At 42.7% G+C, this 14766-nt stretch overlaps 1 protein-coding gene across 1 annotated transcript; it reads right to left on the bottom strand.

The window, feature by feature from the left end:
* On the bottom strand, positions 1 to 11068 carry EMC3 (ER membrane protein complex subunit 3). The gene is made up of 8 exons (XM_032966786.2): positions 10860 to 11068; positions 9218 to 9275; positions 5900 to 5993; positions 5309 to 5413; positions 5010 to 5091; positions 4299 to 4378; positions 3435 to 3517; positions 1 to 2962 (listed from the first exon to the last, which is right to left on the bottom strand). The coding sequence occupies exons 1-8, from the start codon at positions 11012 to 11014 to the stop codon at positions 2834 to 2836; spliced, it is 786 nt and encodes a 261-aa protein (XP_032822677.1). The 5' UTR covers positions 11015 to 11068; the 3' UTR covers positions 1 to 2833.
* Between the last annotated feature and the right edge of the window lie 3698 nt (positions 11069 to 14766).

Consider the following 14766-nt stretch of genomic DNA (forward strand, 5'->3'; position numbering starts at 1 on the left):
TCATGACATTCATTTATATAACTTTTCATTACAGTCATCTCCGAATGCACATTTCCATCTCGGGCGAGGGGTCAGGGACAAGGCAGCCGGCAGTCTGGATACTCGCTCGCACACCACCCGAGCGCCCGTTCTTATTTAGAAACACGTCTGCCCAACACCGGCCCTGCTAGGGTCGAGTACTGCATTGCAAAATAATCCACGGCGTTGTCTTGGCAATAGCTCTTACAAGTTCCTTTACAATCTACGCCTCTTAAGTCATGCACCTTTCATGCATTCTTCAGGGAAATCGGAACGAGACTTAATAGCTAAGCCTCTCTTGCGTTACCAAGTTCACAATCGCAGCCCTCTCACACAGTCACTCCAGTAGGAACGCATCGTTGCGTTTGCACTTTCAGCTGAATTTCTAGTGGCTTCTCAAACGGTGTTGTACCAAACTTGTACTGCTTGTGTAGATTTTACATGTCATGCTTTTGATCATTCCTCATTTAACGCCGCAAAATATTATGTAACTGGCTTACCCCTTGTCAGTGTTTTTTGTTGACTTCTTGCACGTCTTTGCTTACATTTGCTCATCACCTCACCCTTGTAATGCATCACCTTGCCAATTAGCGCATCTAGATGCCCATGTTATGACTACACCATGCAACAATATTACGTTACTATATTTTTTATTCTAGTCTTGCACAATTGCAAGCATGTTTTAAATTATAGGAATAGGTTTTACCCTTTTAACTGGCACAAAAACTGACACCTTTATTCAAGGCATCATGTTTGCAATAACCACAACACAAGCAGTCAAAATGCAAACAAAAAAGACAACTCTGATAATATGCACTGTCCTTGAATTTGATTGGTCCACACCCGAGACAGCTTTTCTTAGAGCCTAGTCTCCATTGGTGTTGGACCAGAAGACGCCAAAAGGCGTACAACTCAAAAACAGCGCACTATCAGAGTATTGAGGGCTCGGGGTGAGCATTTACATTATACCTCCTTTGCCAGAAACAAGATATAGGAATAGGTTTTACCCTTTTAACTGGCACAAAAACTCACACCTTTATTCAAGGCGTCATGTTTGCAATAACCACAACACAAGCAGTCAAAATGCAAACAAAAAAGACAACTCTGATAATAATATGCACTGTCCTTGAATTTGATTGGTCCACACCCGAGACAGCTTTTCTTAGAGCCTAGTCTCCATTGGTGTTGGACCAGATAGTGCGCTGTTTTTGAGTTGTACGCCTTTTGGCGTCTTCTGGTCCAACACCAATGGAGACTAGGCTCTAAGAAAAGCTGTCTCGGGTGTGGACCAATCAAATTCAAGGACAGTACATATTATCAGAGTTGTCTTTTTTGTTTGCATTTTGACTGCTTGTGTTGTGGTTATTGCAAACATGACGCCTTGAATAAAGGTGTGAGTTTTTGTGCCAGTTAAAAGGGTAAAACCTATTCCTATATCTTGTTTCTGGCAAAGGAGGTATCATGTTTTAAATTATTGTATGTTCTACATCTGTACACCTCCATCGCGTTCTCCACAGTCCTTGAAACAAACAAGCTGCCTTGCACGTCTCTCACCATCTAAAATTACTCAAGACTATCATACACACAAATGAAAATGCCATAGATTAAAAACCAAGACCAGTTTAAATTGTTAACTGGGAAAGCCTCAAGGAGTACACGACTGATTTTTTTTATATATATGCACCACCGCCCTACAGGAAAGACTCCTCTAGGAGTCATTTTTGAGTGATCAAACAACTCAATGGCAAAGTCACAGGGTTAAAGGTGTGCATTTACTGGCAGCAAATGACGAATGTTTCAAGAAATGGACCTTCAGAGGCAAGGCAAACAACCAACTCATCTTGGAAATATTTTGCATTGTGGTGGCTCAACAATAAAATATGCAGAAAAAGTTGGCATAGTTTGCACAGATATTAATCTCTTAAAAATAAAGATTGGCTAACTGGTGCTGGGAGTGTTTGACAACACGCAGGTGAAAGGCCTTCCTCTTTGACGGGCAAATTCTTCTAGGCCACCCACACGAGAGGAAGACATACCCACACTACCCCATCGTGCCATCCATCAATAAGTACAATGGGCCAAAGAAACAGGCACCTATTAACGTCGTTAATGCTACAGAACTATACAAGCTTTTACTGTGATCAACTCAACTGTACGAGCGAAGCCATGCGATTTCTCTCAACGAGCACTGCCTTGTCCATTGGCCGTTCAATCAGGGTCGAATGGGTAATTTTACCGACACGATAATTTGGCTATCAGATTGACATTGTCAAGATCAACGCACACAGGGACCCATCACTACTAGGCCAAATGGCCGTGCTGGGGGGGACATCTGGACACCTTCACTCGTTTGCTGGTAATTTCTACAAGGCCGCATTCCATACGCCAGACAACGCAGAGTAGATTACTTCATGAAAGGTCACAAACACACCTACATAAATAAAGCTGCATTCATCTCACTAACCATTACTTGCATGAGAAACGATATCAAGACAGAGTAGCACTAAAAAAACACGAATGTGAAAAAAAAACCATTTGGAACTTTCTGCAAAGACTTTATGAAGCGCGATCTTAAAAAAAACACTTGCGTGTCCCTTCAACTCATGGCAAAGTACCATCAGAACACAGCAGCAGAATAACCTATTTTAACATCTGCTGTTCACGTGTAATTCCATAGGAAAAGCGGGCATTTATTGATGTAGAATAAATAAAACTAATTAACCTTTTTAGAGTCACCACCCATGGTGTAGCCCAGCCAGAATGTCGAGTATGGAAAGTTTGTGCTCTGCGGGAGGGTGTGCGTGCGGGACGAGTCTCAGAACATGACGGGCTCTCGCTCTTCACTGAAGAGTCCGTCCAGCACCAGGTCCTTGGCCATGAGCTCCTCCTCCACAGTCTCCAGCGCCCACTTGTGCTCCGTGATTTCCAGGGCCTCCCACTCGGCCTGTGAGTGATGGCACGCGACAGCAATCAGCGTGAGGGACTTGCGCCGTGTGCGCTACATGGAGGCTGTGGCCCGGGAGCTCCGGCGTACCAACGACAGAATCGTCCCGTGTGCCCATCGCCCAAACAAGTATGTGAAATGGATAAGAATCGTCTTGCTCTTGGGGCTAGGCCATTGCTACACAATGTTACTAGTACACGAGTTCTGGAAGATGACGGCACAAAAATTAAGTAATGCCTTAAAAAGGCCTTACACATTCTTGAATGAGCAGCCAAATTGAAATGGCATTTTAGTATAACGGTGACCAGGCTGATACAATAACCCTCCCCCCTACACTTGGACAACTGGGTTAATATTGATGCAAGAAAATGAACCCATGATCTTGTCATTGCAGGCTCTCTGTGTTCAGACATGGCGTTCCACAACAACTTTTGAACATATTTTGATTGAGAGAATGTAATAGCAATAAGACCTTGAATGCCTTGTTGGGGTCAGGGGGCATAGCCATGGCAGCACCAGACATCTGCTCCTGCATGATCCGGGCCTGGTCAGCAGCTGCACAACAAGACCATCATCATACATGTCAGTATCAAGACCATCATACATGCCAGTATCATCGTACACACCATTGATATACGTCACTATCATCACAGCACTATCATGATACGAAGATCTACACAAACATTACCATTACACACCAATGATGCACTTCACTATCACACACACCATCATTTTGTATAACACCATCACAGCACTAACCTAATTATAGATCATATACAAAAATAATATAACATACACCGATATTATTTACACCAACATCGTACCAATATGAGAATAGGTTTTTCACCTTTTATCTGGCAACAAAACAGTTGTTAAAACACCAAACGGAAACCTTTTACGAGGAATCATGTCTGCATTAACCACAATACTTGTGGTCAAAATGCTAAAGAAAACACTGACAATATGCATTATTTTTTAAACGGATTGGTCCACACCAGAGACAGCTTTCTTTTGAGCGTCGTCTCAAACGGTGTTAGACCAGAGGACGCCAAAAGGCGTGATTCCAGGGCCTCCCACACACCAACATCATACATGGCAAAATGCTTGACGAATGCAGCCTCCTGTATTTTGTAGATGCTGTGTTCAGTGAGTGTTGTGTCCTGGGTTTAGTGTGCGCTGTCCTGTTTGTTGCATGCTGTGTCTGTGTTTATATCAGGGTTAATGTTCCGCCGTGTGCGTTCAGTAATTAGTGCGGTTGGCTGCGACCGTGTAGCGCTATAAGAGCGTTGTTCTGGCTCACTGGCATGCGCATGTTGTGAAAACGGTGGCAGCGTACCGTTGTCCTGTCCCAGGATGAGGGAGTACATGCTGCGTAGCCCAAACACGTTCAGGAAGTACCACGATGCTGAGCTCACCCTGCACACAGCCCAGCGCAATACGCCATCGTGTTAACAATGATTTATTTTGTTAGTGTCCTCTATGCCTGGGGAGCTCGGGACGATTTAAACGTGATAAGCAACTTACATCACATCTCAAACATTTGAAAGGGCAAGCACTCCATCTGAACACTTGAAGTATTAATATGAGTGATGTAACAGTGACGTGCAGGGTGTCACAATGACTAGATTATAACTTAGTCGATTTCCAATTAACGGAGCTGCAGATTTAGGCCAGACAGCCCATAACGCACAGACTAGGTACACAGACCACGTATGTGTTTGCAACAACTGTGTTTTGGGTTGCATAGTGAAAAGATGCTCGAGATCCATTATTTTTAGACTGCATTGTGCAACCAGGTAGAGTTGTGCTTGCCTGCATTGAGTCTAAAGCCAAACTAATTACTGGAGGTAAGGACACTGGCTGGCTCACTGCAGATCCAGCTGCATCATCAACCTGTCTCATCACTGGTCTCCGTTCTTCTACCATTTCCAATATTTTTTTCAAGCAGCCCTCGGACAGGGCGACTGCTACTGATCTGAAGAGGGGTAGTACAGTGCAGCGAGTGTGAAACTGGCTACCGATGAAGTCACGGAGATGGATTCCTTACCACGACGCGTCCAGCGACACCAACTCAATGCCGCGCTGCAGCATGGGCTTGAAGCGCAGCGTGAGCGGGAAGGGCACCTTTGCTGAGGAAGTGAAGACACGTACACATGGGTGCAAGCACACACAGTTGCTCACACACACATACATCATTACTAAACAGCCACCGTTTTTGTCAGCTCACACCTGGATGAGGGCCACTCCATACTGTGCAGGTTGTGGGGTTTATATATTTATTATTTTAACTGGTGCGATTTCCAGTACTCACAGCTCGTTATACCAATCATGTCGTGCTGGCCTTACTGGTCACAAAGCCGGAGAAGGTCCAGTTGATCCAGCCACCGATGACAATCATGGGCAACACGTTCGTGAAGTTTCCCTTCATCATGTCGGTCAGCATGCTTGGGTCTGCTCAAGACACATACGGTGGGTTACACGTACGCACAGCCATGCGCAGCACATGTATTATTTTGTTTCAAATGGAAGTGTAAATACAGCATGCGTTGCAAACCTACCAATTTAAGTGGTAGGCTGACAATGTTTAAATCCGCTTACCGAATGCCGATTTTAAAAGACTGTTTACTAATATAAAAGATCTACAATGCGGGATCGTCCTTGAAATTCGGCATGCGGTGAAAACAATTGGCAGCCTCCTGCTTAAATCAGTCGGGTTGTCAAGTACATATCAGTGGTTAATAAGTAAATATTTGACCAACACCAATATCTAAATGAGGGACAACACCAATAGGATATTCTCTCATTTGAATACAAAGTATATAAACATTTCGTTAATGACGGCTATTGGGGAATGATGCTTGAGTTGTGTTAAGCATAAATCATTAGGGTATCCTCACAAAATGTGTAACACTCGGAGTAAGGAAGCACTCAGAATACCTGTCATAGGATTTTTAGGGATGGTCTTCCTCTTGGTTTTCTTAAAAAAGCCTGTTTCGGTGTCATTGAAGTAGTGCTTGCGATTGATGAACGACTGTAAGGAAGACATGACATTCACGCGCTTTAAATGCTGAAAGGAAATAACAAAAACATAAGCATTAATAATACTGAGCAAGTGTGTGCTCATTAATAATACTGAGTGTGTGCTCATTAATAATACTGAGTAAGTGTGTGCTCATTAATAATACTGAGTAAGTGTGTGCTCATTAATAATACTGAGTGTGTGCTCATTAATAATACTGAGTGTGTGCTCATTAATAATACTGAGTGAGTGTGCTCATTAATAATACTGAGTGTGTGCTCATTAATAATACTGAGTGTGTGCTCATTAATAATACTGAGTGTGTGCTCATTAATAATACTGAGCAAGTGTGTGCTCATTAATAATCATGAGTAAGTGTGTGCTCATTAATAATACTGAGTAAGTGTGTGCTCATTAATAATACCGAGTGAGTGTGTGCTCATTAATAATACTGAGCAAGTATGTGCTCATTAATAATAATGAGTGTGTGCTCATTAATAATACTGAGTGTGTGCTCATTATTAATACGGAGTAAGTGTGTGTGCTCATTAATAATACTGAGTAAGTGTGTGCTCATTAATAATACTGAGTAAGTGTGTGCTCATTAATAATACTGAGTAAGTGTGTGCTCATTAATAATACTGAGTGAGTGTGTGTGCTCATTAATAATACTGAGTGAGTGTGTGCTCATTAATAATACTGTGTGTGCTCATTAATAATACTGAGTAAGTGTGTGCTCATTAATAATACTGAGTAAGTGTGTGCTCATTAATAATACTGAGTAAGTGTGTGCTCATTAATAATAGTGAGTAGTGTGTGCCCATTAATAATACTGAGTGTGTGCTCACTAATAATACTGAGTGTGCTCATTAATAATACTGAGTAAGTGTGTGCTCATTAATAATACTGAGTGTGTGCTCATTAATAATACTGTGTGTGCTCATTAATAATACTGAGTAGTGTGTGCCCATTAATAATACCGAGTAAGTGTGTGTGCTCATTAATAATACTGAGTGTGTGCTCATTAATAATACTGAGTGTGTGCTCATTAATAATAGTGAGTAAGTGTGTGCTCATTAATAATACTGAGCAAGTGTGTGCTCATTAATAATACTGAGTAAGTGTGTGCTCATTAATAATACTGAGTAAGTGTGTGCTCATTAATAATAGTGAGTAAGTGTGCTCATTAATCACTGAGTAAGTGTGTGCTCATTAATAATACTGAGCAAGTGTGTGCTCATTAATAATACTGAGTAAGTGTGTGCTCATTAATAATAGTGAGTAAGTGTGTGCTCATTAATCACTGAGTAAGTGTGTGCTCATTAATAATACTGAGTAAGTGTGTGCTCATTAATAATACTGAGTAAGTGTGTGTGCTCATTAATAATACTGAGTGTGTGCTCATTAATAATACTGAGTGTGTGCACATTAATAATACTGAGTGTGTGCACATTAATAATACTGAGCGAGTGTGTGCTCATTAATAATAGTGAGTAAGTGTGTGCTCATTAATCATACTGAGTGTGTGCTCATTAATAATACTGAGTGTGTGCTCATTAATAATATTGAGTGTGTGCACATTAATAATACTGAGTGAGTGTGTGCTCATTAATAATACTGAGTGTGTGCTCATGCATGCAGGTGCCAAGTTCCATTTCAGGACATACACTCAAGTGGCAATAGTAATCTGAACTTGCTCTGAGCCATAATAGAGGGTTTTAGTTAGATCGTGTTACCCAGGTCAACTCGGTCTATAAGTGATTACCGGTGTGGTCAACATAAGCTGTGGGTGTACCAAGTTGACCAGACGTGCATGTCTGGTCGGGTCTATCAAAAAAGATCAGGAGCTAAAAACACACACATTGTAACTAGAATTGGCCAACGATCCCAATTCTCAAACATTACCTGCAACTTACTCCATTGGAATTACATGTAACAATATTGCTCTGAGAGGAAAAAACTTAACAAGACCCTCCTAAAAAGTGTCTTCAGACTCAATGAGGCTTTCCTGGATAGAAAGCAAGCGTAATAATACCTCGTTAAGGCCGTTTTTGCTTTGACCACGGGGAACCGGGCTCTGCTGGCCCAGGAATGGCCCAGGAAGAGCCTTAGGTCAATATCACGGGTTCCCACATCCAATGCCCAAAAAGGCTTCGGCACTCCCACTCCATTCAACCGTCGCCCTCACCTTCCATACCCTCTGTACCAGTCGTGATCAGGAAACAATCTTAAAAAGGTTTGGTGCTTCATCATGTTCAACATAGGTGTGGGCAGGACCGATTATTTTAAATTTAAGATGTATCAATTTTGTAGTTTTCCACCATGTGTCCTAAAACTTTAACATGGCCAGAAAACTTAACTTAGCAACTGGGGTCTGTGTGTACGAGTCTCGTTTGCATGTTGACTCTGTGATGCCACGACTGGTTCCGGGGTTGGCCCAGCTGAAAGTGCGAAATTTGTTTTATAGGGGTAGCCTGGGGGCTCGGTTCTCCGATGCAATGTGAGCCACCTGCCTGAGCGAGGGTGCACGGGAACTACGTGCTGAGAACAATGAGCCAACAGTCACAATTGCACTTTGTGCTGTCTAAACATCACCTATTGGGCATATTACTCTTCTTCGTTTTCAGCCTGGATGCACTTACAGTGTTAGAATACAGACATTATAATGCATGCAACAACAGTCTAAACATGAGACTGTTCTCGTACTACACCTGTATATGCAGATGGCAGAGTCCCACATGTTGACCATCCACTTACTGGGATATGTATTGCATGTGCACGAGTGTGCATTTGTGCTCTTGCCGATACAAGCAGGTAAGCGCGCACCTGTGTATTGCGGTGCAACAAAGGCACGTGCACAAGTGTGCGTGCAGGAGTGGGGAGCGATAGTGTAGCGGTTAGCGCGCTGCGCTATGAACCTGGCGACCCGGGTTCGATTCCTGCTCACGGCCAACACCAGTGACGATTATCTGAACCGGTCCCGGGCCTCCCCTAGGTCGACTCAGCCTCAAATGAGTACCTGGTGCGGTGTGTAAACATCGCCACTAGGGAGACAAAGGCGGTCGGGCGTGGTGCTGGCCACCCACCCCCTCGTGTACCGTTCCGGCCTTCATAGGTGCTCGCTAACAGCACTTGCCCCTACAGTCTGGTACAGGCTATATGGGGGATCTTTGTCTTTTATCTTTGTGCAGGAGTGCAAGTGTGGGATCCGGCATGGGCTGGCATGTGCACGTTACCTGCCGTGGGATGTACTTCCCATGCTCTCTGAGTATTCTGCTTCGTAACAGGACTTGACTGGATGAAAAACACAAAAACACATGCATAAATTGCACTATCAATAAACTAGGCCCAACAGCCTTATTTTTACAATTCTTTAGGAAAGTACTGTGTAATAATCTTCTCTGTCTTATCGTTGCAGGTGGTTGACTTGTGAAGGTCAAGAGGACAAGTTAAACATTAAACACTCAGTGGACTGAGGAAACAGTATTATTGTCAGCTAATAAAAACTCTATTCCTACTTAACTCTCTCCAGACATCTACGTCTCAATAATTAATTAACTATTTTAATGGCATAAATAGAAAAAAGTGAAGGACAAGTACTGCATACCACCAAAGTATTCTAATGATAGGGTAGTAAATAATTAAGAACAGGGTTGCATTAGGGACAGTGTTAATAATATTACTTGGATTAGGATGTTTGAGGTATTATTACATCAGAAATGTGTCGTTAATGGATATGTCTGAGGCCAGGAATAAGGTTAATGGTAGGGGTGAAGTTGGTAGGGGTGACGTTGGTAGGGGTGACGTTGCAATGTGGAAGCGAGGAGAAAAGAAGACAACTCCATAAGAGGTCGCGAAAGCTTGTGTGTTAAAAAGACAACTCCATACAGTTAATCCGTGGTAACCTTTTCTATCACAGGAGAGTTAACAGTAATTATTGCGTATTTCAGTTGTCCAGCTATTAAGGCTCTGAAACCACTACAAGTTAGAGGCAATTCAAATTAATAAAATAAAAAAACACAATAATATTCTCACGACGTTTCGGCCACAACACAAGCGGCCGAAACGTCGTGTGAATATTATTGTGTTATTTTATTTGATCAATTTATTATTTTATTCTCATTCTACGTGACTTTACCGAAAGAACCAAAGAAGATGAATCCTTGCAGTCACGAAAGCTTTAAATCGAAATTCAAATTAACTTCGGAATGAGGCCAACGCGCTCAACATCACAATGGGTGACTTCAATGGCAGGTGAAAGGTGCACAAAAGCAAGGAACACGGTTATGAGAGGGGCATTGCAACGTTGAAACAGCTCTTTAAAAAAAGGATAGAAAATGTGATAGAAAATGGTCATGGAGGAACCCAAACCGAGAAGTGAGAAATGAAATGTAGTGTACTGTATTGCTTCTCAGGAACAGTAAGTCCAAGAGGTGCGTTTCTGTCTTCGGAAAATCCAACGCAGGAAATGCAACATTGCCAAATACAGCGCAAATCAGATTTCAAGCAAGAACACAAGTTGACATCTAGCGGCACATTCAAACCTCGACAGATAAGCAACATTGCAGGACACCGCAGGCGTCACGAGTCTCACGTGAGACTGGAGTACCCTCGTGTGAGACTACAGAACACATCGCAGGCGTCACGAGCCTCACGTGAGACTGGAGTACCCTAGTGTGAGACTACAGAGGACATCGCAGGCGCCACGAGTCTCACGCGAGACTGGAGTACCCTCTTGTGAGACTACAGAGGACCCCGCAGGAGGCCCGCAAGAGACCGCGCGAGTCTCGCCAGGGACAAGAGGCGACTCGCTAGGCCTCCACGCGGCCTCAGCCTTGCCTGACCGCCCCCCGCCCCCCCGGGCCGTCCGTCTCTCACCTGTCGGAGACCTGCTCGAGTTCTACCTTCTTGTCGGAGTGCAGCAGGTGCGACACGTAGTGGCGGATGATGCCCACGAGGAAGGTGATGAGTACGATGGGCAGCACCACCCACACCCTGATGTTCGAGTCCAGAAGCAGCTCCGGCTCCGCCATAGTTTCGCCGGCAGAAATCGATTCCACGGTGAGAGGAGATCGCGGTGTCGATTCCGCCGTTCCGCAACCCACGCCGGGGGGAATCGACTCTCTACGATATCTATCGTAGGGAGTCGCATCGTTACGGAATCGCAATATATACCGTACCATAGTTCATTTATAGTTCCATAGTTTCATTTATTTGGTATAGCCCTGTGAGCCATTTGGCTCTTGAATCGGGTGCAACCGCAACAAACAAAAACATGAACAAGAAAACATCTGAAAGTGATTATGTGACTGTGCAAACATAAAATCCAGGAATAAAAACATCAAAATATTCCTAAAATAGCACCGTACACCAACGCTGTGTGCAAAAATCCCAGTGGGATGCAAGTCAAATAACAACAACCACAAAACCACTAAGAATAAGGCCATCAGTCTAACTCCGTACTACAATAAACAAAAACATGGCCAAAACAAAAAAAAACTTTTCGAAATCACCAAAATAAAAGCCATAAATGCAATGTAACAGTGGTCATAGGGACTGTGACCGAATTTTTAACAATAAACTACATCAATAAATGATAGCATCAAAATTTAGAGCCATATTTTAGGCCACTAAATAGCAGTGGCAGCTAAGGGTGTACAACTCCTCTAGAGCAGTTTTGAGTGAAGATCTCATAGGTAGTGATTCAAGTTGCAGTTTATTGGCAATAGCATTCCAGACCCTGGGGGCATCAATAGCAAAGGCCCTTCCTCCGGTTTTTGTACGGCAATAGGGAATGTGAAGCTGGTAAATGAGCGAAGACCTGAGGTCAAATTTGTTCTTTGAAACAGAGAGGAGATCCAGCAGGTAGTCTGCGGATTTTTTTGTAAGTACATCGTGAATAAATAAGATCTGGTGCACAAGCCGTCGAACATTAAGAGATGTTAAGTTTGACCCAATGTAGAGATCACAGTGGTGAGTCCTATGTGGGCAGTTCAATGCAAATCTCAAGGCCGAGTGATAGATGGAATCAAGCTTCTTCAGTACAGTACTTGGGGCTGATTTATATACGATGTCACAGTAGTCAAGTAGAGGCAGTATGGTAGCTTTTATCAATTCCAAACGTAACATTGGGGGGAAGCAGTACTTGTGTCGATACAGAAAACCAATGTTTATTTTTGTCTTTTTACCAATATAATCAATGTGATCTTCAAAATTAAGTTTTGAATCCAGGATGACCCCAAGATACTTATAGATCTTGACTTGCTCTATTTGATAATTATTCAAGGAATGTAATTGGGGAAAAATAACTTCCTGCTTTAGTCCCGGTGAGAAGCATAGCACTTTGGTTTTGGAGGTATTCAGGACTAGTTTAAGAGAAACTAGCTGATGTTGTAGTTTGTTGAAATCACCCTGGAGCTTAGCAATCACATCATCCGGAGAGCGGCCAGCAGTAATCAGTATCGTGTCATCTGCAAAAAGATTTACCCTGGAATGATCCAGGTCAGTGCCCAAGTCATTGACATAAAGAGAGAACAAGAGGGGGCCGAGGATGGAACCCTGTGGAAAACCTTTTGTTATCTTAACACTGTTTGACCTCCAACCATCTGTGAATACAGTTTGGGTGCGAGAAAAGAGGTAATTTTTTAACCATTGTACTGTGTTCTCGGAAAAACCGAGGCAACTTAGTTTACTAAGCAGGGTGTTGTGGTCTACTGTATCCAAAGCTTTGGACAGGTCAAGAAAAAGACAGGCACAGTACTGCTTATTATCAAGGTTATTGTAAATTTTATTCAAAGAGTCTAATGCAGCAGATGTGGTGCTGTATTTTTTTCGGAACCCAGATTGTTTTAGATGTTGTTGGTGGACAGGAAACTGCTAATTTGGTAGTTCAATAATTTTTCAAAAATTTTCATCAATGGGGACAAAATTGAGATAGGTCGGTAGTTATTAGGATCATCTTTAGGGCCCCCTTTGTGAAGTGGACGGACATAGGAATGTTTCCATTCTAGAGGAACTGATGCTTCTTTGATGGACAGGTTGAAAATATGGGCTATAGGTTTGTATATTAGGTGACCAACAGTTAGTAGAGCAAAGACGGGAAAACTATCTGCTCCGGTAGAGGAGGACCCTTTGAGGTAGGACAGTTGTTTCAGAACATTACTTTCGTGGATTGGTTGGAAACTAAATTCGTTTAATGTTTGGACAGGGGTGTAGGAATTTGCGGGAGCAGGGGTGACTCCCAATACATTATCAAAAAGATTACCAGCTTCAGAAAAATGAAGGTTAAAATTGTCAACTATTTTTTGGGGATCTGAAAAATATTCCCCATTTCGGTTAAGCTCAACGGGCAGATTGTCTGTTTTGGATGCCTTTTCGATAGATTTGATTGTTTTCCAAAAAATCCTGGCATTTCCATGTGATTCTAGGAGAGTGGAGGAAAAGTAGGCATTTTTTGCATGCCGTATTTTTTTTACGCATCTATTCCTTAAAATCCTGTATTCTAGCCAGTCATTTACCAAATTACTTTTCTGAGCACATGCCCAAACCTTGTCCCTAGTTTTCATGAGCTTTGTAATCAAAGGATCATACCATGGTGGGCGGTTGCCTTTAGTTTTAAATCTAACCAACGGAGCATGTTTGTTATGAATTTGGAGAAACGTGTACCTGAAAGTCTCCCAAGCCGTAGTCAGGTTGGGGATATCACAAACCTTATCAATATCCGAGTGAAGCACATCATTTGTAAATGCCTGAGTGCTGAAGTGCCTCAAAGAGTGCTTCTCAACAATTTTAGGGGGGGCTTTGGGTCTGGCTGATGATCTAACCCCAAAAATGAAGGAGTGATCACTAAGGTTATTACCCAGAACACCAGTCAGTGCGAAATTGTGAGGGGCATTTGTCAATAGGACGTCAAACAGAGTTGACTGTCCACGGATGTTTTAGGTTGGGTCTTGTGGGGACATTTATTAATTGAAACAGGTTAAATTCATCTGTAAAATTTGTGGCCACGGCCGGCGGGTTTAGCCAATTCCAATTTAGATCACCCACTAAAACTATTTCACCTTTAGGGAGGCCCCCAAAAAGCTCTCTCAGTGCCGATGCAGCTTCAACATCCTTCCCACAAGGCGGTCTATAGCAGCACACTACCAATATCTGTTGATTATTTGGGAGAGTTATTCTGAGAGCCAAACCTTCAAAGCAACATTTTTTAAACAAGGAGTGAGCTGGTGAACATGCAATAGTGATACGAACATAGATGGCAATTCCACCTCCTTTAGATCCTCGGTCAAGCCGAAAAAGGTTGTAGTTTTCAATCGTAATCTGCAAGTCATTGACGGCAGGAGTGAGAAATGTTTCTGTCAGGCAAAAAATGTCCGGGTCAAGATTTGCCACTTCTAGTTTTGGTTGACTTAATTTAATCACAAGCCCTCTGATGTTGACATGTAGAACACCTACACCTTTCCTGGCAGAAAAATCTACGGAATTATACGAGTTCTTTTCATTTGGGCCAGGATGAAGCTCAATACCACCCAGAAATAAGAAAAGTAGAATTCTTCTTCTTTGGTTCTTTCGGTAAAGTCACGTAGAATGAGAATAAAATAATAAAGTAGAATTAACAGTTTGCATAAGTATTTTCTGTGAAAGGATGAAGAGTGGCGAACCTTGGACGAATAGCAGCAGCTCGCAGATGGTGTTATTTTTAAGAGCAGAATGAAGTTTGGAAGGAGTGCTGGTGAAGTAATGGGACAAAGATAGGGTTTAAAAGGATACAATGATGGAGTGTAGA

This window comes from Petromyzon marinus, chromosome 36 (assembly GCF_048934315.1).
Source record: "Petromyzon marinus isolate PM22_M1 ecotype Great Lakes invasive population chromosome 36, UKy_Petmar_22M1.pri1.0, whole genome shotgun sequence".
In the NCBI taxonomy this organism is placed as follows: Eukaryota; Metazoa; Chordata; class Hyperoartia; order Petromyzontiformes; family Petromyzontidae; genus Petromyzon; species Petromyzon marinus.